Source organism: Sturnira hondurensis, unplaced genomic scaffold, assembly GCF_014824575.4.
Source record: "Sturnira hondurensis isolate 20B ecotype Veracruz unplaced genomic scaffold, ASM1482457v3 Scaffold0009935, whole genome shotgun sequence".
Lineage (NCBI taxonomy): Eukaryota > Metazoa > Chordata > Mammalia > Chiroptera > Phyllostomidae > Sturnira > Sturnira hondurensis.
The window spans coordinates 3,074,659-3,101,385 of NW_028082566.1; the positions used below are offsets into that span (position 1 = coordinate 3,074,659).

The 26,727-nt window shown below is 35.4% G+C and overlaps 1 protein-coding gene across 1 annotated transcript in view; it reads right to left on the reverse strand.

Annotated features, from left to right (window-relative positions):
• Positions 1-19,119, reverse strand: part of REDIC1 (regulator of DNA class I crossover intermediates 1) — a 44,574-nt gene extending 25,455 nt beyond the window's left edge. The window contains exons 1-6 of the mRNA XM_037058181.1: positions 19,034-19,119; positions 16,912-16,951; positions 11,934-12,072; positions 7,788-7,920; positions 7,291-7,339; positions 3,613-3,728 (exon numbers count right to left, since the gene is read on the reverse strand). Coding sequence (XP_036914076.1) covers positions 3,613-3,728; positions 7,291-7,339; positions 7,788-7,920; positions 11,934-12,072; positions 16,912-16,951; positions 19,034-19,119 — 563 coding nt within the window. The remainder of the gene's footprint in view (positions 1-3,612; positions 3,729-7,290; positions 7,340-7,787; positions 7,921-11,933; positions 12,073-16,911; positions 16,952-19,033) is intronic.
• Positions 19,120-26,727: the final 7,608 nt, after the last annotated feature.

The window sequence follows — 26,727 nt, forward strand, 5'->3', positions numbered from 1 at the left end:
AAATAAAGAAAAGAAAAAAATCTAAGGCAAATGCTTAGTAAAAGCAGTTAATCAACCAACTATAAAGCTAATACAAAGCTAATACAAAGACAAAAACTGTGTAATTTCAACAATAAAGGGAAACCCATAAACATATTCAAAAGAAGTAAAAAAATAGCCCTGGCTGGTGTAGTTCAGTGGATTGAGCACAGGCCTGCGAACCACACAATCACGGTTCAATTCCCAGTCAGGGCACATGCCTGGGTTGCAGGCTGGTTCCCTGCAGGCCAGCTCCCAACAGGGGACGCACGAAAGGCAACCACCATACATTGATGTTTCTCTCCCTCTCTCCTTCCCCTCTAAAGATAAATAAATTAAATTTTAAAAAAAGAAGTAAAAAAATAAAGATGGAGGGAGGGAGTAAAAATTGTAGTGGATTTACAGTGTGATAAAACTTATATAACAATCAACTTTAAACAGAATTCCATAAATATAATTTGGTATATGTGAGGCACATCGTAACCACAAAGGAAAAACATATAAGAAATAAAAATATATAAAGAAAAAGGAATTGAAACATAACACTATAGAATGTCATCAACATAAAAGAGAAGAGATTAAGAGAATAAGGAAGAGAGAACTACAAACACAATCAGAAAACAGTTAATAAAATAGCAATAATTGCATATCTATTAAAAATTACTTTAATTTTATGGACTAGTGCTCCAAACAAAAGACATAGGCTGAATGGACTTAAAAAATAAAACCTGTACACATGCTGCTTGGAAGACGCCTACTTCAGATTCAAAGACACACACAAGCTGAAAGTAAAGAGATGGAAAAAGATATTTCATGCAAACGGATTTTGTTAAAAAGCCAAGATAGCAATATTTTTCAGAAAATAGATGTTAAAACAAAAGCTATAAAAAGAACCAAAGAAAGGTATTTCATAATGACAAAGGAACTGATACAACAAAAGAACGTAACTCTTGTAGACATCTACGCACCCAAAGTAGGAGTACCTAAATATGTAAAGCAAATATTGATGAACATACAGAAGAGATCAACAGTAATACAATAGTACTAGGGGACTTTGACAGCCCACTGACATCAATGGATAGATTATCCAGACAGAAAGTCCAGAAGGAAGCAGTGGTCTTAAATGACATAGTAGACCCGATCAGCAATTTTCCACTACCGGGTCAAAGTGCACCAGTGTGCTGCAAGAATTTCTAAAACATGCCGTACCTGATGATTTAGTTAGGGGCACTGACCCCTTTTCCCTTAGATTGTCAAGTAAAAAAATGACAACAGCCAATACAGCAACAACCGTTCAGTATGAGTGAATCAAAATTATATCTATTTTTTGTCAGATCAGCAAAAAATATATTTTTTGATGTGCTGCAGAATCTTAGTAATTATTTTATGTGTGCCATGAGTTAAAAAAAGGTTGAAAATCACTAAGCCAGATGGACTTAATTGATGTTTTTTGAAGATTTCTCCCAAAAGCAGCAGAAATACATTTTTCTCAAGTGTCCATGGAGCATTCTCCAGGACAGATCACATGTTAGGTCACAAGAAGGAAAACTAAAGACAAACAGAAATAAAGGTAAAAGCAGAATTCAATGAACTAAAAATAGAAAAATAAGAACTGTGTCCTTTAGCCAACAATCAATAGGTGCATCTCTACCATAAAAATGCCAGCCTAGGAGCTAATCCAATAAGTAAGAAAAATCCTTCTATTACAGAGTGCCCTTGGTCAGGCTGTGGAAAGTGAGCAGTAAATATGAAGAGCAGGGGAGGCTGAAGCAAAAGTCAGACCTGCCTCATGGACGGCCCTTACTGCTAACACAAATTTCAGAATGAATGCTTCTTTAGCATATGAGCTCTAGCATGCAAAACAACCATATAGCATGGAAGGTATCAAAAATACTGCAATAAAAACTCAATGAGTACCCCCCCCCAAAAAGTGAAACTGAGAGACGATTCAGTTAGAAGATAAAGTTGGTAAGTCTCTAATCAGAATGAATCGTGAGAAAGGGAAAAAAATACAACTGACCATATTAATAATGAGAAAAAAAGACATCACTTTAACAGATGTTAAAGATTTTAGTGTTTAAAAACAAGATTTTCTGAACAAATTTAAGTCAATAAATTCTACAACATAGAAAAAAGGATTCATTCATTGTATAACACAAACTACCAAAGCTCACTAAAGAAAAAATAAATAGTATTACTAGCCTATATCTGGTAAAAAAAAAATGGTAGAAAAAATAAAAAATAACTGGAGAACATTATGCTAAGTGAAATAAGCCAGGCAGTGAAAGACAAATACCATATGATCTCACATCTATAAGTGGAACCTAGTCAACAAAACAAATAAGCAAGCAAAACCAAACCAGAGACATTGAAATTAAAAACAATCTGACAGTAACCAGAGGGGAGGTGGGAGGGGGGTACTGGGAAAAGAAGGGGAAGGGTCATCAAGGAACATGTATAAAGGACCCATGGACAAAGCCAAAGGGTAGTAGGATTGAGGGTGGGGCCAGACGAAGTGGTGGTGAGAAAATGAAGACAACTGTACTTGTACAACAATAAAAAAAATAAGTTATACCTAAAAAAGAAAAGAAAAGAACCTTAGCACCAAAAGAACTCCATACAGAAAGCAGATCAATATTTATTTACCTTGGGATGAGGGTAAAATGTGAATTGACCAGAGAAACAGATTGCAAAGATGCCCAAAGAAGTTTCATCATCTGGGGATGATGAATAGTATTGCATGTTCATTATAGTTGACATGTCAAAACTTAATCAAAGTGCACATTTTAGATAAATGCAGTTTGTTGTATGTTGATTATACATTAACAAAGTCATTTTAAAACTGGATTGAAGGACAAGGAGGAAACAAAAACAACTGTTGCGTGGCTGTTACAATTCTCCAGGCAAGAGGTGGTGGTAGCTTAAACTGAGATGGAACCATGGAGATAGACACATGAAGATAATCTTAAACTTTGTTAGAATACACAATTGGCAATACTTTGTTGGTGAAACGGATACTGGGGGTTGAAGGAAGGAGGTAGAAGTCAAGAACAACTTGTATTTGGGTTTAAGCAACTGAGTGAATAGTGGTGCCATTTACCAAAATAAGGAAGACTGGAATAGAATTACAGAGTCAAGGTTTTTCACAATTACAAAGACTGACTCAAACTGGTTTTGCAAGCTTTAACAGATTTAAAACAATAAACCAGGGTTTACATACAGACATCAAGAAAATAAAAGTGGGTCACTGATCAACTGCCATAAAGGAAAAAGTTATTAATATGGTTGGGATACAGAAAAAGAAACTAGTAATTCATAGATATTATTAAATGGGCAAAACACCACTGCCCAAAATATTTTTAAATAAATATATAAAAGGTATGTGTGCCCATTAGAAAATGATTACTTAAAACTATTTTAATTAAATTCTGTGCTTTACTTCTAGTGGGGGTTTTTTCTATTAGTATTACTTAGGTCTGCTTGCATTTTTAATTAAAAGTATTTGTGCACATTAAAATCAAAATTTAAATTAAAAATTACTAACTGAAAGAAAGAAGATATAGGTTCTTTATTTCCTTCCATAGCTTTGCTCACCTGTTTAGTCTTTCAAATAATGTTCCAAATTGTGCTGTTTCAAATGATGTTCTGAAAACATCTTGACTTTCATTTAATTTGGAAACCAAGGAATTAGAACTATTAACATTACTGAGCTGAAAAACAGAAAGGAAAAACCAGCCAAAACGGTAAATGTTCACATGCACAATTAAAATTGTTTACTATAAAATGCTGTTTAAGTGGACATCTATATTGAAAAAGAAATGTATTTTTTCTTAAAGTAACTGTGTCCTTATTAAAAACAAAATAAACACTGTTCTAACAACAAAAGCAGTATCGGTATCTGAAGAACAGTTGGTACTATAGTGAACTAACCATTTTCTTAGAGATTAAAAAAATATATATATATTAAAAAGAAAAATACCCAGAATACCAGGGTCTTGAGGAAATAAAAGAAGCTAAACTTCTCTAACAAAAAATAATAGTTTCTCCCAAAGAAACAGCTGTACTTATCTAAGTTCTTCCACTACGGAGTAATTTTACAGACTGCTACTTTAATTTTTCTGAGTATCAATATCATCAAGTACAAGCCCTGGCTGGTGTAGCTCAGTGGATTGAGCACAGGCCTGCGAACCAGAGGATCGCGGTTCGATTCCCAGCCAGGGCACATGCCTGGGTTGTAGGCTGGTTCCCTGCAGGCCAACTCCCAGTAGGGGATGCACAAAAGGCAACCATACATTGATGTTTCTCTCCCTCTCTCCTTCCCCTCTAAAGATACATAAATAAAATTAAAAAAATATATATCATCAAGTACAACAAAGTACGTGAAAACTGTTGTGAAAAGCAGATGAGATAATCCATTTGTTCATGTGCAAGGTACTTAGTATTCTGGCAATAATAATTTCTATCTGCAGTATATTTTATTTATAAACTGCAAAACAAGAGTTCCAAAGACAATCAATGGTAGATACAGGGGGGAAAAAAGAGGAGACAAAAAAAGTTACTCAAAGTTTTGTTTTAAACAAGAAGATCTAAAGTTAGGGAGAACCAGAAATAAAGTCTCATAATTTACTATAGTCTCAGAGATGCAAGGACAGAAGCACAGAGGCAAAATCATCTCCCGAAGTAAGAAACGCACAATCAAATGAAAACAGAATATTATGTATTGGCTTAATGCTACTTCTCGAGAGACAGAGTGAGCCCCAGATCACTTCTTCTTCTAACCTGTTTTTTTCAACTCATTTTCTTTGGTATTTCATTATTTAATTTTAAATCTTTTCACTTTTCTTGAAATCTCTCCAAGTAGGCCATTACTTCCACTATGCTCTGCATTAGACATTAGCCCCCCTTTTCTCTCTTCTGCCATATTAAGTATAACATTATTACCCCTCTGGAAATAATCAGTAACCTGCAATCTATAAGTAGATTATTTGAGTAGAGATTACAAGGAGTTTCATTCTCCATTCTATAAACTATTTAATAGAGCAAAGATGAGTTATAAGCTGATCTAGGATGTAAGTTTACTCTTATATTGTTCAAAGTGAATGGGTAATTACTTTTTCATTGCATCATCCAAAATTATTGGGTCTTTAAATAAGGCTAGTACGTATCACTGGAATATAATAATTCATTTTCTCTTCTCTGAAAACAGAAAACATACTTTAATAAATACTATTATAAAGGTGAATCCTATCATTATATATAGATATAATATACCATAACTACAATGTGTTTAATTATAAATTTATAAATTATAAATGTTTAAATAATAAATACAAAAGTATGGCCCGCCAAAATAGTGTGATCTAAAAATGAAAGAGTTCAAAACTAAATATTCCTGTTGACAAAACAGTGTTTATATAATCACTTCCTCACTACCATTATACATTTCCATAGTAGCCATTAATAATTTTATTTTTTAACTCTACATTAAATTAGTAAAAGATCATGTCTTGTTATTTTTATGGCAAATATATATCAGTATTTTAAAATGTGGATGCTTTTATAATATTTACTTTGGAGTACATAGCAATTAAAAAACACTTTAGCACTACACATCTCTATCTATATTAAATATATCTGTACACTTTTAATTAATGTGCATTTAACCAGTTCTCATTTGTCAAATCATAAAAAGAAGTAAGCCATCACAACTCGTATTTTAATAGACTACTATGACCTACTGAAATTATTTGTTGCCATTCACAGGACTCTTTTTATTTTATGCCTACTTGGCTACCATGACATCACCAACAGGTCATTTACTGTTATTACAACCATCAACTATTACAAGATACACTTGGCTATTTTCAGTTTCATTGCCAATAATTTTATAAAAGGATGATTTGAAAGGTTTTTAAAGACCATTCCAGTTTGGGGACTTATAATTTTCTACTATGCAGAGAATTAAGCTTTTGTCCTAAGAGGAATTATTCATTACACTTAATTTATCTCCTAACTTGGCTACATCTATAGCAATTCACAACTAATATTTATTTTTTTTAATTGACAGGACTCACTAAGACAAGAGAAGTTATCAACTAAGCATGTACTTAACAGCTCCTTTCGACCTGCCTTTTCATCTTTGGTCCTCTCCTCTCCTCCCTAAGCTCCATTTCTGCTCATCATCTCTTAACCACAGGAAATCTGCATTCCATCAACCCACAGATGCGGTGAAGAGATGTCAAAGATATTTTAGTAATACTGCCATTATGTTCTTGATGAAGTTTATCTTTGGCAATTCAAAGGAAACAAAGGATAACAATGTGGTACTGGACCTTAGAATTTCAGGCTTTAATCACAATCTGTGCATTTTCTAATTGATTAAAATATTACTTGCTAAAAAGTAATTATTTGCAATAAATGCTTCAAAAGTAAATCATCTTGGAATGAATGTAAATTTTGAAAATCAAAATTCAACATAAAATAAAACAATTTGGTCACCACACCAGAAGAGATAAATTGACAATGATCACTGGTCCTGTGGGAGCCCGCCAGGCCGCAGGGGACCAAGGACAGAGTCCCCCACTGTGAAAATGGTGGAGGGACTTGGTTTCTGGTCCCTGGAGCCGGCGGGTATCTTGACATCTTCCGGACCTTCTCCTTCTCAGCCTTGAAGGAAAGAACAAGATCTTGGCATATGCGTCATGTTCCAAGAAAGTGATAGTCATGAGGACACTGCTATCTTTGGGCTAATGTTCTCAGGATATGAGAACATCTTGCCCTCTTGATAGCCTTCGGGAGTGTACAAACTTTTGTAAAACAGCATTGTTCTCAGGCCACTGCAGTTCTGCATATAAGCCAGCAGTTCCTTGAATAAAGTTGCCATTTGCCAGCAGAGCTTATGGTCCTCTCCATTCTTTTAAGTCCCTCGCCTCACCTCGCGACCACCCTTGCTGCTGCGGGCAGCGGCATGGTCCCAAAGCAAGAATCCCCAAATGAGTTATCCCTCGAAATTTGTCAGCAACAAGTAGAATCAAATGTAAGGCACATACGGGCTTAGTCTACACTGCCATTACTCTAAAGGATTTCTCACTAGCAATCAGCTGAAATATTTTTATGGTATATGCTCCCTACATTAAAAACTCCTAAAAGAATAATTTTAAAAACTAAAAAAAATTTAAAGGATAGCTAGTTTACCCTGATATTCAAATAATTGTATTTAACAATTGTTAAACAATTGTTAAAATAACTTATAATTTTTTTTTAAATTCTCACCTGTACAGGGCCCAGTTCTTCATTGCTGCCTACTCTTTGATTGTGAGTACTAATAGTAAAAATAAAAGGTAAAGATTAAAAGCAAAGATTGCAATAAAATTGACTATCTCTTTATATATATTAAAATTCATACTGTTCAATATGAATAAACAAAAACATATGACACTCTAATTAATAATCATTCTAGGGACCTACTGTTTTATAAAACTCAATAATAGTATTGAGTTTTGAGTTTTATACTCAATAATAGTATTGAGTATTGAGTTTTATACTATTATACTATTACTAGAGAGACATTTTTATGAAAAGTCAAGCTATGCACACAAAACAGTATAAGCATTAGTCATCTGACAAAGGTCTTAAGAGTTTAATAATACAGCAATACAAAATCTGGAGGTAAAATAATAAGCCCTTTGTACATTTTCCAAATGAATAAAACAGTGTCAGTAATGATCAGTTTTAAATACCTAATAATATATAAACTAGATAAAACCTACTTGTTTTCTATATCATCAATGCAGAGTTTTGATGGTACAAGAGGAGGCGACATCGAAAGTTCTAAATCATGTTTTCTTAGGGACATTTTTATGTCTCTATTCATATTCACGTGGATTGGTTTTCTCACAGTTTCTATAACAAAAAATATTTAGAAATAAGAATGGATAATAAAATCTTTTCAAAGCATGGCTTGATATACCATGTTCATTAAATAAATGTATATCTTAGAAATTTACTAAAACAAATTATGTTCTATATATGCTTTTAAAAAGTCATTATAGCACTACCACAGGTAAATCAAATAAACTTTTTCTTCATCTTACATTATTTCTCATAAAAGTGGCTCCATAATTGTATTCTTTTTTTCTTCCTCCAAGACTTCCCTGACCCCCAGACTATGATACAATGTTAAATACTGCAATAGCACTACATATGTTCTCTTATTATAGCACTTATAGTTTATTGTATTTCATTAACTCTACTTCACTACTACTAGATTTTTAAACCTGACTGAGGCAGAAGCCTTGCCTCTCCTTATAAAAATTACCACTATTTCATCTGTTCAGTACTTTTAACTACTCTCCTATTCTGAGAAATGCTTTTTACACATGGACAGTCTAGAGAGTTCTAGACTAGACTTTCTATCTTTTTATACAACCCTACCTCTCTGGAAAAATAATTAGTTTATGGGTAGCCATCTGACCCAAGATGAATCAGTAATAATATCAAGTCCTAATACCCTCTGGTATTAGGTAATTGTTCCAGAGCTGGGACCCAACACCAATGAGGCAAGATGACACCATTCCAGTGAAAGGTAAAAATTCAGCAGCAGAGAAACAATCCTCAGTATTTCCCTGGTGGCAAAACTAAAGCACGAGCAATAGCAGGATTCTGAAGGCCACATTTCAAGCCCAAGTGATGAAGACACTCTGAGAGAATAATGCCGGAATCTTAAGTGAAAATCTTCGTAACATTGACGTCCCCACTTTAAGGGGTCCCTGAGGCCCAGCTGCACCACTGCTCTTCCTTTCAGTCATGTGTGTTAACCCATGCAGGCTGCTGTAACAGAATGCCACAGACTGGGGGAATTATAAACAACAAAAATGTATCAGTCAGAAGGCCCCACAGTCCAAGATGAAGGTGCTGTCAGATTCGCTGTCTGATGAGGCCCGCTCCCAATTCCTAAACAGCCATCTTCTTCCTGTGTCCTCAGATGGAGAAAGGTGCAGGAGAGCCCTGTGGGGTCTCTTTCAAGAGGGCACTAATTCCACTCATGAGGGCTCCACCCTCATAACTTAATCATGTCCTAAAGACCCCATTTCTTAATATCTTAACACTGCAGGTTCGGATTCCAACATGAACTTGGGGGGAGGAGGGGAGATACAAACATTCAGTCCACAACATTAAAAAAATATATATTTTTAAAACTTCTGTTATTTGCAGTCCTGAGTCCTGACTAACAAAGTTTTGTTCCTTCCCTAGGGAAGGAAAACCATCTTTTCCCTCTACCTCTCTAAATTCTCAGCTAGGGCTCCTGTAGCAAAAGACAGATCAACAAAAAAAATTTTATTTAATATAAAGTTTTATGTGAAAATTTTATATGGAAAAGAAAACCCAAAGGGATGGTTAAACCTGAGTGTTTCATGCTATGTTTGAAGAAGTGTGGAAAGTCATGGCAAAAAGTGAGAGCACTAAAAGGAAATGAGGTAGCAAACTGGGGAAAGCAGCAAGACCTGTTCATCTAGACTCTTCCTAGCACCCCTCTGTCTTGGAGATAAAGATCCTCCATATTTAGGGAAGCACCTTTCACATGGAAATCCTTCCTGCACATCCTGCTTCTCAAATTCCTTCAGCTTAAAACATGGAATATGCCAAGGGTCCACAAATTTGAGTAGCATGTCCTGACCCATCACTTTCTGTTCAATTCCCAGCATCCAATATAAAACTTATGGTAGGCATTCAATAAACATATGTTGAATATACGAATGAAAAGAAAGTGGGGTGCATATATTATTTTTGATCAGTGTTCTGAGGTTCTTAGGATATATTCCAAGAAGTAGGACTGCTGGGTCAAAAGGCAGATTCATTTTTTTGTTTTTTTGAGGTATCTCCATCCTGTTTTCCACAGTGGCTGCACCAGTCTGCATTCCCACCAACAGTGCACTAGGGTTCCCTTTTCTCCACAACTGCTCTGCTCTGCTCTGCTCTTTTCTCCACGCCAGCACTTGTTGATTTGTTTATGATGGCCATTCTCACCAGTGCGAAGTGGTATCTCACTAAGGTTTTAATTTGCATTTATCTGATGATTTGTGATGCTAAACATTTTCATATGTCTATAGGTCATCTGCATGTCATCTTTGGAGAAGTGCCTATTCAAGTCCTTTGCCCATTTTTTAATTGGACTGTTTTCTTCCTGTTGTTAAAGTGCGTAAGTTCTTTATAACTTTTGGAAATTAACCTCTTATCAGATGTATCATTGGCAAATATGTTCTTCCATGGAGTGGGTTCCCTTTTCATCTTGTTCATGGTTTTTTCTGCTGTGCAAAAGCTTTTCAGTTTGATACAGTCCCATTTATTTATTTTTTCCTTTATTTCTCTGGTGCTAGGAGATATATCAGCAAAGGTATTGCTCTGAGAGATGTCTGAGATTTTACTGCCTGTGCTTTCTTCTAGGCTATTTATTGTTTCCCAACTTATATTCAAGTCTTTTTTCTACTTTGAGTTTATCCTTGAGTATGGTGGATCAGTGGATGAAAAACTGTGGTAGTACATTTATACAATGGAATTCTATGTGGCTGTAAAAAAGGAGGAACTCTTACCCTTTTCAACAGCATGGGTGGACCTTAGAGAATATTATGCTAAGTGAAATGAGCCAGTCAGAGAAAGACAAGTACCATATGATCTCACTCATAATGTAGAATCTGTTGAACAAAATAAACTGATGAACAAAATAAAACCAAATGTATGGACGCATGGAGCAGACTGATAGATCTCAGAGCAGAGGTGAGGAGGGGAGACTGGAAGAGAGCAGCTAAAGAACGTATACATATACATGCAAAGCCCATGAGCACAGGCACCAATGCGGGTGAAGGTGGAAGTTGTGGGGCTGGGTGGAGGGCACTGGGAATAGAGGACATCTGTAATAGTGTCAACAATAAAAAAATTTTTTTAAAGAAAATAAAGTGGGAGAGAGAGAAAAATATTTAAAAAATAAATACATCACTGGTCAGTGACATCCAAAAGAAACCGGAACCTTATCCTAAATAAGACATTGAAAATCAACTCAAAATAAATTAAAGACTTGAAGACCTGAGACCATAAAACTCGTAGAAGAAAACCGAAGAGGTTAGTCTCCTTGACATCAGCTCCTTGGCAATAACATGTTCAAAAGAACATGACACCTAAAGCAAAGGCAACAAAAGCAAAAATAAACAAATAGAACTACATCAAAAAAAAAAAAGCTTCTGTGCAGAAAAGGAAACCACCAACAAAATAAAAAGACAACTTATGAAATGGGAAAAAATATTTTCCAATCATGTATTTGAGAACTAATATAACTCGCTAGTAATATAAAAAGTATTCTGATTACATTTTACTTACTTGAATAATCAAAGTGCAAAGTTCCCTGGTGGTCTAGTGGTTAGGATTCGGCGCTCTCAAAGGGCAGGCCAAAATGAACTTCATTTTGAAATGAGACTACTACAGTTAACTTCCCATGGATGTATAAGAAACTATTCAAGTTGTGAGATAGGAAACTAATTACTGAGGCAAAACTCTTCTCAGCTCCTCCTTTCAAACAAATTCTCTGGATGGCATAAAGAGTAAAGAAACTTATTCCCTGCCCTTTAGCTAAACTTTGGTAACCACCTGTTTAGGCAGAATAATAACTGAACCAATTGAACAAGAATAACCATACCTTGTAAAGTTAATTTTGTATAACATACAACCTAAAAATAAAAGTAAATGGATTACTCAACAAAAGATTTTAAACAAAAATTAACAAGGCTTCTAATTTAAGAGCACAATCAAGTTTTAAAATTAGTTTACTTTCCACATCCTTTGGGCTCTAAAATTACAAACTTATTAGAAAACTCAAGGCTATGATAGTATCAGAGTCCAACAAAATGCTACAGGAAAGAACTTACCAGGTATTTTCTTCTGGCAAGAGATCTGATTTACCACGTATAGGTTAAGGAGGTCTAAACTGACAGTAGAATTTTTGACAGGAGACAAAACTCCCAGTGATTTCATTTTTGATCTTAACCTTTTCTTCTCAAAATATTCCTAAAATAATTAAAAATTAAAAAGTTATTGCAGCAACAACCATGAGGTTTCAGGCAGAATCATAAATAACAAAAGGCAATAATGCTATTAAATAATTTAGTTGATATTTTTATAATTTTGTGACATTCCTGTTATATCTTTACATATAAATTAAATTCAATAATTATGGCTTTAATTTGCCTAAAGACTCTAAATTTTACAACTGGCTGTAATCTTCTGTTAAATGTAATGCCTTTACAACAGAATTTTATAAAGCCATCCCCAGGTATCATAAAAATGGTATGAATGTAGAAAATTAAAAAAAAAAAACTTGGTAGAGCAAATCCAAAAGGCTAGAAACTTATTTTTCTTCAAGGTATGCTATCCTACAGATACAAAAAGCATTAAATATATGCACAGCTAAGGACTATTAAAAGTCAACTGAGTTTACGGCTCAGTTGAAAGGTCAGGGGTTCAATGTCAGGACACATGCCTAAACTGCAAGTTCGGTACCTGGATGGGGAATGTATGAGAGAGAACTGATTGCGGTTTCTCTCTCACGTTGATGTTTCTCCCCCTCTCTCTACCTCCCTTATCCTCCTTCTGAAATCATTACATATGCCCTCCCTAGGATAAGGATTTAATTTAAAAAATCAACTGAAATTAAAAGAAGAAAAGAAAAAGAAGCCAGCTAAGAACTAATCTCCAGCCAAAGCCAATTTCATTTCATTTGTTATTTCTCCATGAATTCCAGATTTTTTAGACCTTACACATAATTATCATCTTTCATCCAATATTTATGTTTTTCTTGGTTGGCTGAACTATAATCATTCTTCCTTACCTTCATTATTTTTCTCTCAGATTACATCCTTAATTTACCAAGTTCAAAGGTATTTATTTGTTTAAAATTCATTTACTGGGCAACTACTATATATTAAACACTAAAAAACAAATTGTGAAAATACTCTCTCCTTCATTAAATAGCACACAGTACAATGCCATAAACAAGGATTACGTATGTGAGATATCAAAAGCAAGAAAATCCCAAGATGGCAAAAAAATTTAATGGAAAAGGAAGTATCAATTTTCCAAGAAGTTAAGGCTCTTTCACATTAGCTTTTCAAAAATATTGTTAATTATAATAGACCTTTCAGCTTGTAAAAAAACTTTTACGAATTGTAAGAGACTTTCCAGCTATCAGGCAGGAAAGTAAATGTCATGTTATTATGAAAAATTAACCATAGATCAAAAGTATGTGTATATATTTCATTCGAGTGATTTGTAACCCCAACTGGAACTTAAATGTCTTTATTTTTTTAAAGATTTTATTTATTTTTAGAGGGAGCGGAAAGAAGGAAGAAAGAGAGGAAAAGAAACATAGATCAGTTGCCTTTCCTAGGCACCCTGCGCAGGATCTTATCTGCAACATAGGCACATGCCCTGACCAGGAGTCCCCCCAACCAACTGGCCACTTGGGTCAGGGCTGAATTTAAATGATCACACTATATAGCTCAGTAACGACAGGACCTTCAGGATGTAAATATTTCCCCCCCTGAAAAAATGACTATGGCTCTAATAATTGATGTGTCTTGAAATTACTATGCTAATTCCAAATACAATAGGAGATGGTACAGGATCCTCAAAGGATACATAAACTATGGGCAGGTGGGGTGAGAGTACACAGAGGAGGGCTAGAGGAGGCGAAGGTTTCTTAGGAAATTATTTCCAAGATAGACGGATGTATGGGAGCTAACCAGAGGACGGGAACTCGTATAAGATTCCAGGAATAAGGAAAAACAGTACAAGGGCTATCTAATCCAGAGAACACTTTCTAAGAGGCTGGACCCTCATACCTACCCATCATGACAGCCTCTAATGTTTGCATTCCTAGAAAGAACAAGATACATGACTCATTTATTTACCTAACAAGGTTAGGCTTAATTTTTATATCAACTTTCATTTGGTAGTGACAAGTAGAAAATATTTAGAAAATAATTAGAAATATTACAGAAAATAAAGCTCTGCTGGTGTAGCTCAGTGGATTAACCAGAGGATCGCAGTTCGATTCCCAGTCAGGGCACATGCTTGGGTTGCAGGCCAGTTCCTGGCAGGGGACACACAATATTGTGTGTTCCGGGCAGAGGCAACCATACATTGATATTTCTCTCCCTTTCTCCTTCCCTTCCCCTCTAAAGATAAATAAATAGAATCTTAAAAAAAAGAAATATTACAGAAAATAAATAATAAAAATTTAACATGACAATAGCTATCTGACAATAGCATCTGTGAAACAAACAAAATGTAGAGAATGTGCCACAGGAAACGAGGGAAAATCTTGTTTCTAGATGGAGGGAACAGGCAGTCCCCCAACTGCAGACTGTCCACTTTGTGAAATGCTAAGTGAAGTTTCTTTGTATCATTAAAAAAGGGGGGAAATGAAAAATCTGTGCAGGAGATGATGGCATAGTAAAGCAAGTTGGACTGAAAAGTATCCTTGAAATGGAACAGCATAAAATTCAATTTTGACATTACCAAGGGCTATCCAGTGAAGTAGACTGAGAAGCGAAAGGGAGGTAAGAGTGAAGGAGTATAGCAAGAAAGGGAAAGAATCCAGACAGGACTTTGTTTTAATAGGATAGAACTGAAATACCAATAGGAAGCCTCTAGTTGACAGGGAGTGGTAGAAGACACAAGAAAGGGAAGAAGTAACTGAGATCCCTGAAAAAGCAGAAATAAATGGAATTCAGATCACAAATCACTTCCTTTGACGAAAGGAAACTACCTCTCACAGGAGGGAAAGAAAAGATGGGTGAAAATAAAAGATGGTTTAGAGAATTGGTGGTAGAAACTGAGATAATTCTCATCTAACAATGATGAGAATTATCAAAAATAAGTTTCTAGCCTTTTGGATTTGTTCTATCTCATTTCCTCTGAAATATGAGATAAGCTCATCTAATGAGTATGAAGGGGATGCAAGGGTGTCCAACCTATGGTCCACTGGCCACATGTGGCCCAGGATGGCTGTGAATGCGGCCTAACACAAAATCATAAATTTACTTAAAACATTATGAGATTGTTTTTGTGATTATATGTGGCAATGTATTTAATGTGTAGCCCAAGACAACTCCTCTTCTTCAGTGTGGCCCAGAGACGCCAAAAGGTTGGACATCCATGGAACAGGGTAGGGGAAGAGGTTTGGAGAGGTAAAGGAAGATATGAAATTTTCAAAGAACAGGAAAGTGCCCTGACTAGAGAACAATGCTTGGGGGAAGGGCCACTTCTTTTTCCCTTTCTTATCCAAAGAGAGTGAAATTATTTTTTAAAAATATAATCTGGGGACAGATTACATTTATAGTATATGTATCATTGAGTGAACAATGTTATTGCTAGATACAGTTTTAGGCACAGGGGATACATAGTGAACCAAAGTAGTAAGATCCCTCTTCTCTTTGATATATTTTAATGGCGGAGGGAGGAGAACAGATTTTTTAAATTATAAATACCAGATTATGAAAAGAATGATAAATGAAAGAGAGCACGAGAAAGTCATTAGAGGGTGAGAAACTATTTGGATGTAGCGATTAGAGAAAGCCAATCTAAGAGGAGATATTTTAGCTGAGATGCAATACAATCATGTAAATAACTCCAGAGAAAATACTACAGGCAAAAAAAAGAAAAGTAACAGAAAGAGTTAAGTATGACTGAAATACAATGAACAATAGGGCAAGTGTTAAGAAATAAGGTCAGAGACGCAGGCAAGCTGCAGATTCTTCAGGTCCTTGTAGGCTATGTTTAATAGATTTATTCTCTAAAAGCAACTGAGGCTTTTAAGCCAGGGACAAATAATTGTGATTTGTGCTTTTAAAAAATCATACCAACCTCTGTGTGAAGAATGGGCTAAAAGGAATAAAAGGCAGAAAAGAGCTGGTAACTTCAATTACATTAAAATTAAGAGCTTTCCTTCAAAGATAGCATGAAGTAAAAATAAAAGCCATAGAGTATACATATGACTGACAAAGAAGTCCTAAATAGATAAAGTTAGTCACAACAAGAAGACAAACAAACCAAATAAAAATAAAGAAAATACTTGGAAAAGCACAAAAGAGAAAACCTGAATGAAAACACAGTCAGCCTCTTTTGTAATCAAGAAAATACTAATTAAATTTATGGGGAATCATTTCACTGAGTTACCAACTATCCTGCTTTCATGGTATGCACTTCCTTGGTTTTCTCTAAATTTTACCACAGCTGGTTTAACTATTCTACTGCTAAAGAACATTGGAGTGATCCCCTTATGTGCCCCCTTCCCTTCCTTTTCCTTCCTTTCTTTCTTCTTTTCTCTCTCTCCCTCCCCACCTCCCTCTTTCCCTCTCTCCCTACCTGTTTGCTGCTGAACAACAAAAACCCAAACGAGTTCGTACATGTCTCAAAGTGCACATGTGGAAAAGTTTCTCTCGGACACATACTGCTCAGTTGTAAGGTATATACATACTCAATTTCATAACATTATAAATGCAATTTTTTAAAAACCTTTTTAAAATTAGGGTTTAGGTTATAAGACCATTATATTTCTCTGTGCAATAACTGATGATTATTTGAAGCAGGGTGCTAATAGGTAGTGAGAACTGATCAGACCTGAAACGTATTTTGGAACTAGAATGACAAGAATCAGCAACAATCCTTCAGTCTCCACCTGAGCACAACAGGTGGAGACCAATCAAGCTGTCTACAAAGAGAGAAGACCAGAGGAAGATGAGTCTTCCAATTTCACTTAGATGAATTTATAAACCTGGGGGGAAACTTCAAAAGGTCACTTTACTCATAAAACTAACACCACAAATAAAAATAAATTTTCTTTACCCTTTGCTTTCTCTTCTCCTGCTTCATCAGAACCCTGGTCCTGAAAAGAGAAGGATAAAAAAACATAACAATTATAGAAATGGTCTCTAAAACAACTGTCACTTCAGCTGAATTGAAGACTTGAAATTACAAGTAAAAGTGTAGTGATAATTATACTATTTTCTAAAAAGAAAACTATAATGTTCTTAAAGTTTTTATAGTATATAATCTCCCACATAATTTTCTTAGACAATGCAAGAATAAAACAGATTCTAGACCTATGATAAATAATTACACATAAAATAAGTCTTAAGTATAAAATCGAGATAAGCAAAGAGAAATCAATGATTGGAAAGGATATATCACTGAAATATTCTCATCTGATAGCAATACTTGTGGTCAAGACTGCTGTTTTCTTACCTTCCTTTGTATTTAATATTATAATACAATCAACAGGAAACAGATGATCAAATTCTATATATAAGATCTAAGAAAATGCTGTTTATCATTAGAGCAACTTCTGTTACATTACTATATCAGCTCTTTGTACTTAAAATCTTGTACCTTCCTTCTTTAAAAATAGCTAGTCATTATGGATGTCCTTCATACCTAAGAACTTTGTGCCAAACACTGCACTGAATCACAATGACAGTGCAGTATTTATTGATGATAAAATATTTGCTCTATTAATAACAGCAGAATGCTATGAAACATTCATGAAAATATAAGCAGATCTGTACAAAAGATTTTTTGACTATACATGAAACTTAAATCTCAAATTCAAGATCTGGGCAAGAACTTTAAGTAAAATGACAAAATATATCTTAGCTATATGAGATTATATAATAAAATAACACTAATAATAATTGCTAATACCATATGTCTTGTACCATTCTGGATACACCAGATATTTCACACAGACGAGCTAATTTAATCTTCACTGCAACTCTAAAGGTAGGTTCCACTTTCTACTGATAAAGAAACCAAGACACAGGTTAAGCAACTTGCCCACAGTCACACTATTAAGTGGTAGAGCCCAGATTCAAACCCAAGAACTCTAATTTTAAAGCTTTTAACTACTGTAGTACACTACTTTCTAAGTATGTGAACTGTGAATATAATAAGCTATTCATTTTTCCAAATGCCTTTAATAAGCTACATGAATATGACAGTTACTGAGTACCTCTAGACTCTGCCACTTACTGAACTTGTTCATTAATGTATCCCCTAATATGTCTTAATTTAGCATTTTGAGTTCATTGAGCAAATAATCTGGTATATTCAGCTCCATGTAACATTTTAAGTATACTATTGGCATTTACTTTAGGGAAAAAAGGAAATAAATTACTTTTCATTGACTCATCAAATGCTAAGTCTAGAGTTGACCTAGGAATTTATTCTTCATCATTTTAAAACTTATAAAACCGAGGCATAGAGAACAGAGTGACTTTTCAAAGTTCAGAAATATAAGAAGTATGACAAGGCCAGCAATAATATTAAATAACCGAGATTATAAAAACTAATAAATATTAATTCTATAAGCAGTTTCCACATTATAAACCTTAGTAGGATAAGAAACATGTCAAAGTCTAAACACAGTTTTTGTGCGTGTAGAAATCAAGTAACTTTATTCCAGGCTGATTTTCCATTGTCCAAGACATTTTTATGGCTCTTACTAAATTCTATACACTACATGCCCCCATTACTATGTGCCTAAAAAGTTAATTAGGTATCCAAAACCAACACCTAGATCAGTCTACAACTCACTAGACCACAGTGAAAGTGAAAAGGATCCTGATTTCTAAGTCAAAGGTTCTTAAACAGAACATTTTAAATTATTATTAAGGCAACCAATGCTACTAGGCTAAACTATATGTCTAAATGCTTTACTGAATAGTCACTCTCCAATACCTGTACTAAAAAAAAAAGGCTGCATCAGTTAAGTTTATTAGTTACAAGAAATTGGACGCATCTTTGCCTAATTTAAATAGAAAATAAATTTATTAAAAGGAAACCGGGTGGCCAACAGGCTTGCCAAGAAAGCTGAGGAAGCAGATTTGGTGACTGACCAAAAAAGAAGTCGTCGTCTAGGGAGCTGCGGGGTTCCTGTCAAAATCCTGCCATAATTTGTCTCTAAAGTCACCACTGCTGGCACTGGTGAGCACTAACGTCGCTGACTGCATCCTCTCCATCCTGGGCAGTGCGCACCTCCCCTGGCATCACTGGCATGAGTGTCCCTGAAACTTCAACCCTGCTGTAGCTCCTCCAACTGCCTGAAACTACAAAAGCTGCTTTGCAGTCCCTGTTTCCTTAAGTCACTAACTTCTGTGTGTGTGTAATATTTTATTCAGTCATTCATTTACAACAAAAACTCTGGGAATCCCAAATTAACATCCTTGCCCATGAGTTTCTTATAGGCACTAGAAAAAGTTTCAGCTTTCTGTTCCACATTGTTCTGCGGGGCTTTATCCAAATGAACCTTTATGAGCTGCTTCCATTCAGTTTCACATGGATTCTCTTGCTCACAGTTTCACTTGGGAAAGCCAACTCTTCCAGGACCACACTGTGCACAGCTGTTAACAGTGCAGCCCCGGGACGCCTTTGCTTATTTTTTTGGATGGCTTTTCCCTCTTTGAACAATAAAGACAGTGTGCTTCCCACTGAACTTTTTTCTCCAATTTGCATAATAGCCAGACTTGGATTTTTAGTAAGATTCTAAAATCATGGAGGAAACAAACAAATCACCACCTCTTAGTCTTTACCTCAAAAGGTTTATCTGCATACTATAAAAGCTGCTGTCTGAGATACAGCCTATGATTCTAGCAGGCACTAGGGGCTCACTATATTCCTCTCTTGAGGCCAGGGAAGCTGGCGTATCTCTCTTGCCTTTTCATTCCAGCCCACTCCAAGATGCCAGCTTCTCCTGGGAAGGAGCTGGTCACCACATCTGTGCTGCAGCTACACAGGTCACTGGATCCCCTGGCTTAATAGCCAAAGGGACTCCCTTTTATGAAAACAACAGAACTGTAATAAACAAAGAAACAATTTGTAATAGGCTATCTCCCCAAGACTTAGCACAGAGAAATCGGGCAAAATTACCCATATCCCAGTACTTCCCAAAGAGAGGTTTACCTGCTTACCTTAAGAGTTGTGGCCTGCTGGCAAGGCTTCTAACATAGGAAGGATCCAAAGGCGGGCTGTGGTTTTCCCTAGAGACCAGGGAAGCAGGCAGACACTTCTCAGGGCTTATCCCACCAACCCACTCCAAAATAATACCAAGTTGCTAGTACGTCCCTAGAGCATGTATACTTATCTATGCCACAGCTTTTGTGACAACCAGCAGAAGGACAGGTCCCCAAATCACCTGACTCCAACAACCAAAGGGGCTTGCATTCATGGGTCCCAAAGGAATGTGACAAAGAAAGAAATAGTTCTTAATGGGCACAGGAACACCATCCAGAGAGTACACACTAAGTCCAGCAAAGAAGGGTCTAGCAAAAGGAAAAAAAAGAAAAAAAGCTCATCTCCCAGTTTCTCCCTGGAAGGGTCTTAACTACATACATACCCCAGCTGCTGCCTGAGGGTCAGGCTCCTGATCAGCTAGCATCTAGGTGCTGACATTAGGGCACTGATGGAGCTCCCCACATCCTCAACTACTGGGAGACACTAAGAACAAAGAAGGAAGAGGCTAGGACAATCACAAAATCTGAGAGACAACTAGGAATATGAGACCATTCTGTCAAAAGTCAGAGGTAGCTGTTTAATGTGCAGAAACCAAAACAAAGGGTCAAGGAAAATGAAGAAACAAAGACAAAAAAAGCATAAAATGCATAAAGAATTTCAACAAAGATATAAAAAATGTAAAATAGTACCAAACAGAAATCACAGAGATGAATAATACAATAAGTGCACTGAAAAATTCAATGAAGAAGTTCAACAACAACTAGATTAAGAGGAAGAAAAGATCAGTGAACTCAAAGACAGGGAAGTGGGATTCATCCTATCAGAGGAGCAAAAAGAAAAGAGGATGAATAATAAAGATAGCTTAATGTACTTATGGAAAACATCAAACAGACCAATATACACATCATAAGGGTCCCCAAAAAAGGAGAGATAAAGGGGCATAAAGCTATTTAAAGTAATAATGGCCCCCAAATTTCCTAATCTGAGAAAAGTAATAGACATCCAGATCCAAGAAGACCATAAAGGACCAAATAATAGAAATCCAAAGATTCAAACACTAAGACACATCATAATTAAATGTTCAAAGTTAAAAACAAGGACTTTTTAAAAATTCAAGAGAAAAACAACCTATTACATGCCAGGGAACCCATGACCATGAGCAGATTTTCCAACAGACTCTTTACCAGCCAGGAAAAAAGTGGTGTAACATTCAAAGTCCTGAAAGAAAATAACCTGCCTACCAAAAATACTCTTACCTGGCAAAGCTGTCCTTCCAAATTGAGAGAGATCATTTTCCCATCAAACAAAAGGATGAGGAGCTTGTCACCAGTAGGCCAGCCTTACCATAAATGTTGAAGAGAACTCCTCAGAGTGAAATAACAGGGTACTAATTAGTAACAGGAAGACATGTGAAAGTATAGAACTCACAGGTAAATGTAAATACATAGTTAAAGTCAAAATACTCTAATTTAACCTTCATAATTCCATTTTGAAGGTTAAGAGACAAGATTATTAAAAACAATATAACGATAATAAATGGACACCCAATGAAAATGATGTAAATGGTGACATCAAAATATAAAAGGTGGGAGTGAGAGAACTCTGAAATATGTTTCAAGTAAGCTATTATCAGCCTCAAATAGACTTATAATGTTTATGTAAGAGTCATGGTAAGCACAAAGTCAAAGCCAATGGTAGATAAATAAAAGAGAAAGAGAAAGTAATCAAAGCATAGGGAAAATCATCAAATCACAAAGGAAGAGAGCAAGAGAAGGAGGAACAGAGAAACTACAAAACAACCCCCCAAAAGAAAAAACTAAAATGACAAACAGCAAGTCCATACTGATCAATAATTACTTTAAATGTAAATGGTTTCAATTCTCCAAACAAAAGACACAAAGTGGCCAAATGGATAAAGAAAAATATGGTCCAACAATTTGTTGCCTACAAGAAACTCACTTGAGGTTTAAGGACATGTATAGACAAAGTGAAGAGATAGAGATATTCCATGCAAATGCACAACAAAATAAGTTGAGATAACTATACTTGTATCAGATAAAAATCTACTTTAAGCCAAAGGCTGTAATAAGAGACTAAGTCATTAGATAATGATAAAGGGGTCAATTCACCAAGAGGATATAATAATTATAAATATTTATGCACCCAACAATGGAGCCCCTAAATGTATAAAGCAAATATAAACAGAGCTGAAGGGTGATACGGACAGCATTGCAAGAAGTGCAAGAGACTTTAACATCCCTCTTCCTAATTGATTAGAGTGATACTATGACTTATAGTAATATATATTTGGTCTTTATCCCCAATCCTGGCACAAAGCTCCTAAAACTCTTGGAATTTTCTAAATGAGAGCAGAAAAGGTATCTTTGGTTATGTTAATGAATTGACTTTGGGAACAAAGCCTGACACCAGGGCTGGTTGTCAACAGAAAGACCCATGTGATTAGAGGTTTGCAACTTTCATTCCCACCCACACCCCTCATAGGGGAGAGGAACTGGTGGTTAAACTAGTTGCTAATGGCCAACAATTTAATCCAACATGCCTAGCAGATGGAGCCTCTGCAAACCCAAACTGGTGATCATACGGAGATTTGGGAGAGTGGCACACCTGGAGAGTCTATGGAAGTTCCATGCCCTTTCCCCGTACTGTGGCCTATGCATCTCTTCTAACTGGCTGTTTTTAAGCTATTCCCTTTTAAAATGAGCCTGAAGTCTAGTAAGTAAAATGTTTCTCTCAGTTCTGTAAGTTCCTTTGTAAATTAACTGAAAGCAAGGAGGGGTCATGGAATATCCAATCTAGAGCTGGCAAGTCAGAAGCACAGGTGACAACCTGGACTTGCAATTGGTGACTAAAGTTGGGGTGGTGGTTGGGACAGTCTTGTAGGACTAAGCCATTAACCTGTGGGATGCAACACTATCTTAAGGTAGAGTCTCAAAATTGAATTGAATTGTAGGATACCATGCTGGTGTTAAAGAACTGCTTGACAAGGGAAAAAATAACAGATACATCAAAATGGGAATCACTGAACTTAAAACTACACATTAGATCAGATGAGATTATTAGACATTTACAGAACATTGCAAACAACAGCAAAATACACATTCTCAAGCACACACAGAACATTCTTGAAGTTAGATCATATATTAATACACAAAACAAGTCTTTATAATAAATTTAGGAAAACTGAAATCACATCAAGCATCTTTTCCAAGTACAATGGTATGAAACTAGAAATCAATTACGAGAAGAAAACTAGAAAATACGCATTCATGTGGAAACTAAACAGTATGCCCCTGAACAAGCAATTGGTCAAAAAAATTAAAACAGAAATTTAAAGAAAAATCTCAAGGGAAAGGAAAATAGAAACACAATATATAAAAACTCATGAGATGCAGCAAAAGCAATACTAAGATGGAAGACTAAGCAATAAATGACTACACTAACAAAAAAATCTTCAAATAAACAATCTAACTTAATACTGAAAGAACCAGAAAAATAACACTGTAAGCCCCAAGTTATCAGAAGCAAGACTATAACATATATCAGAGTGAAAACAAATAGAAACAAAAAGACAATAAAACTATGATTTGCCTTTTTGAAAAGGGTAAATAAAATTGACAAACTGTTATGTAGACTTGCCAGTAGAAAAAGACAGATGATGCAAATGAGAAATTAAAGGAGACACGTCAACTGATACCATATCAATTAAACGGAATCATAAGAAACCACTCTGAACAATTACAGATCCCAAACTGGACAACGTAAAACAAATGGATAATTTCTTGAAACATGATACCTACCCGAAACTGAATCCTGAAGAAACAGAAAATCTGAACAGACCAATTACTAGTCCAGGGCCAGACAGCCTCACTGGTGAATTCTACCAAACATCTAAAATATAACCAATAGCAACCCCCCTCAAATTCTTCAAAAAGAGAAGAGGAGACAACACTTCCAAACTCATTTTACTAGGCCAGCATTACCAAAATACCAAAACCAGATGATACAACAAGAAAAGAAAATTACCTGTCAATATGCCTCTTTAACACAAGTGCAAAGTCTTTAACAAAGTATTAGCAAACCAAATTCAACAATACATTAAAGGATCATACACCATGATCAAGTGATTTATTCTAGGAATACAAGAACAGTATAACATCAACAAATGAATCCATGTAGTAAACAAAATGGAGGAAAAAATTATACAATCATTTCAGTAGCCATAGAAAAGGCATTTTGCAAAATTCAACATCATTCCATGATTAAAGCTCTCCAAAAAGTAAATATACAGAGAATGGACTTCAACTTAATAAAGACCATAAAGACCATAGACAAGCCCACAAATAATATCACTCTCAACAGTGAAATGCTGAAATCACTACCTCTAATGTCAGGAACAAGGATGCTCACTCTCACCACTTTCATTCAATATAGTAAGGAAATCCTAGGCAGTGCAATCAGGCAAGAAAAACAACTAAAAGTGTCCAAAAGAGAAAAGAATAAGTAAAATCATTTTTAATTGCACATAACATGGCATTATATATAGAAGGTTCTAAAGACACTATGGAAAAAGTTAGAAAAAATAAATTCAGTAAAGTTGCTGGATACAAAATCAATAGAAAATATCAGAAAGAGAAATTAAGAAATAATCCAATTTACAATTGTAGCAAAAACCGTAAGACACTGATAAAATTGAAGAAGAGACAAATAAATGGAAAGATATTCCATAATCACAAATTGGAATAATCAATATTGTTACAATGTCCACACTACTCAAAGCTATCTTCACTTTCTTTTTTTTTTTTTTAAGATTTTATTTATTTATTTTTAGAGGGGAAGGAGAGAGGGAGAGAAACATCAATGTATGGTTGCCTTTTGTGCATCCCCTGCTGGTAGTTAGCCTGCAAGGAACCGTTTGCAACCCAGGCATGTGCCCTGACTGGGAATCGAACTGCGATCGTCTGGTTTGCAGGCCCGCGCTCAATCCACTGAGCTACGCCAGCCAGGGCTATCTTCACTTTCAATACAATCCCTATCAGAATTCCAATGGCATTTTCCACAGAAACAGATAAAACAATCCAAAAATCTCTGTAGAACCACAGAAGACCGACGATGAATAGCCAAGGCAACCTTGAGAAAGAAGAACAAAACTAGAGACATTATATTTCTTAATTTCAACCAAAACTACAAAGCTACAGAAAGCAAAAATTATGGTATTGCCATAAAAACAGACACACAGACCAATGAATCATAATAGAGCCCAGAAATAAGACCTCACATACACAGTCAATTAATTTATGATGAAGGGACCAGAATACAGAATGCAAACAGAGAATCTCTTCAATAAATGATGTTGCTAAACACTAGACAGCCACATGAAAAAGAATAAAAGTGGAACCCTATATTACATCACACACAAAAATCAACTCAACATAGTATAAAGACCTGAATGTAAGACCTTAGGTAATAAAATTCCTAGAAGAAAATAAAGGGCTGGGTAGGCACCTTGTCATTGGTCTTAGCAATATTTTTTTTTAATGAAACACCAAAAGCAAAGGTAATGAAAGCAAAAACAAACAAGTGGAAGTACATCAAACTAAAAAGCTTCCTTGTAACAAAGAAAACCATCAACAAAATAGAGACAGTACTTCCAAATCTTGTATCTGATAAGGGGTTAATTTTTACAATATGTTAAAGAGCTCATGCTACTTTTTATTGCTATGTACTGAAAAGAATACAAGTTTACAATTCTGGGAAGTAGGAACATGCCGTATTTTTTGGACTATAAGATACACTTTCCTCCCAAATTTGGGGGGGAAATGAGGATGTGTCTTATAGTCCAAATGCAGCTTACCTGGTTTGTGGGGGATAGGGGAGCAAGGTCACAGGTTATTAAATATTTTACCACATTTTTTGCCTCAAATTTTTTTTCCCATTTTCCTCCTCTAAAGCCTATGTGTGTCTTATGGTCTGGTGCATCTTATAGTCCTAAAAATACAGTAGATATGTTACGTTATTATTGTTAAGAAAGAAAGAGTAAAGTAAAATAGAGAGGTATAAAGAGGTTAAGGGAGGGAAGGAAAAGAGAGGAGGGAAAGAGGGAAAAGAGACAGAGGCACAGAAAAATGGAAAGAATTAAAACCATGCTGACTAGAGAAAAGAATCAGGGCATTCTGCCTCTTGCCATTCTTTCTTTCTTTTCTTTTATTCTTTTTAATCCTCATTTGAAGGTATGTTTATTGATTTTTGAAAGAGAAAGGAAGCGAAAGAGAAATAGTGATCACTTGCCTCCCAAACATGCTGACTGGGAAGTAAAGCTGCAACCAAGTACAGGCCATGAATTGGGCCAGGAATCAAAACCACAATAAATTCCCATCATCTGAGTGACCTGGCCAGGATTCTATTCTTTCTAATAAGGGAAGATTTAAAGGAAAATGCTAAAGAAATATTTTCTTTACCAAACAGCAGACACAACCACAGTAAGTTAAAAATATCAAAAACAACACTAGCAACACTAAAGTACAACTTACATATTGTACTTTACATGGAGTACACAAGAGTTATTACTAAAACCACATTAGGGATTAAATACTATGGTTGTCATACACCTTACATCGTTAGTCTTGAAGCAGTCTT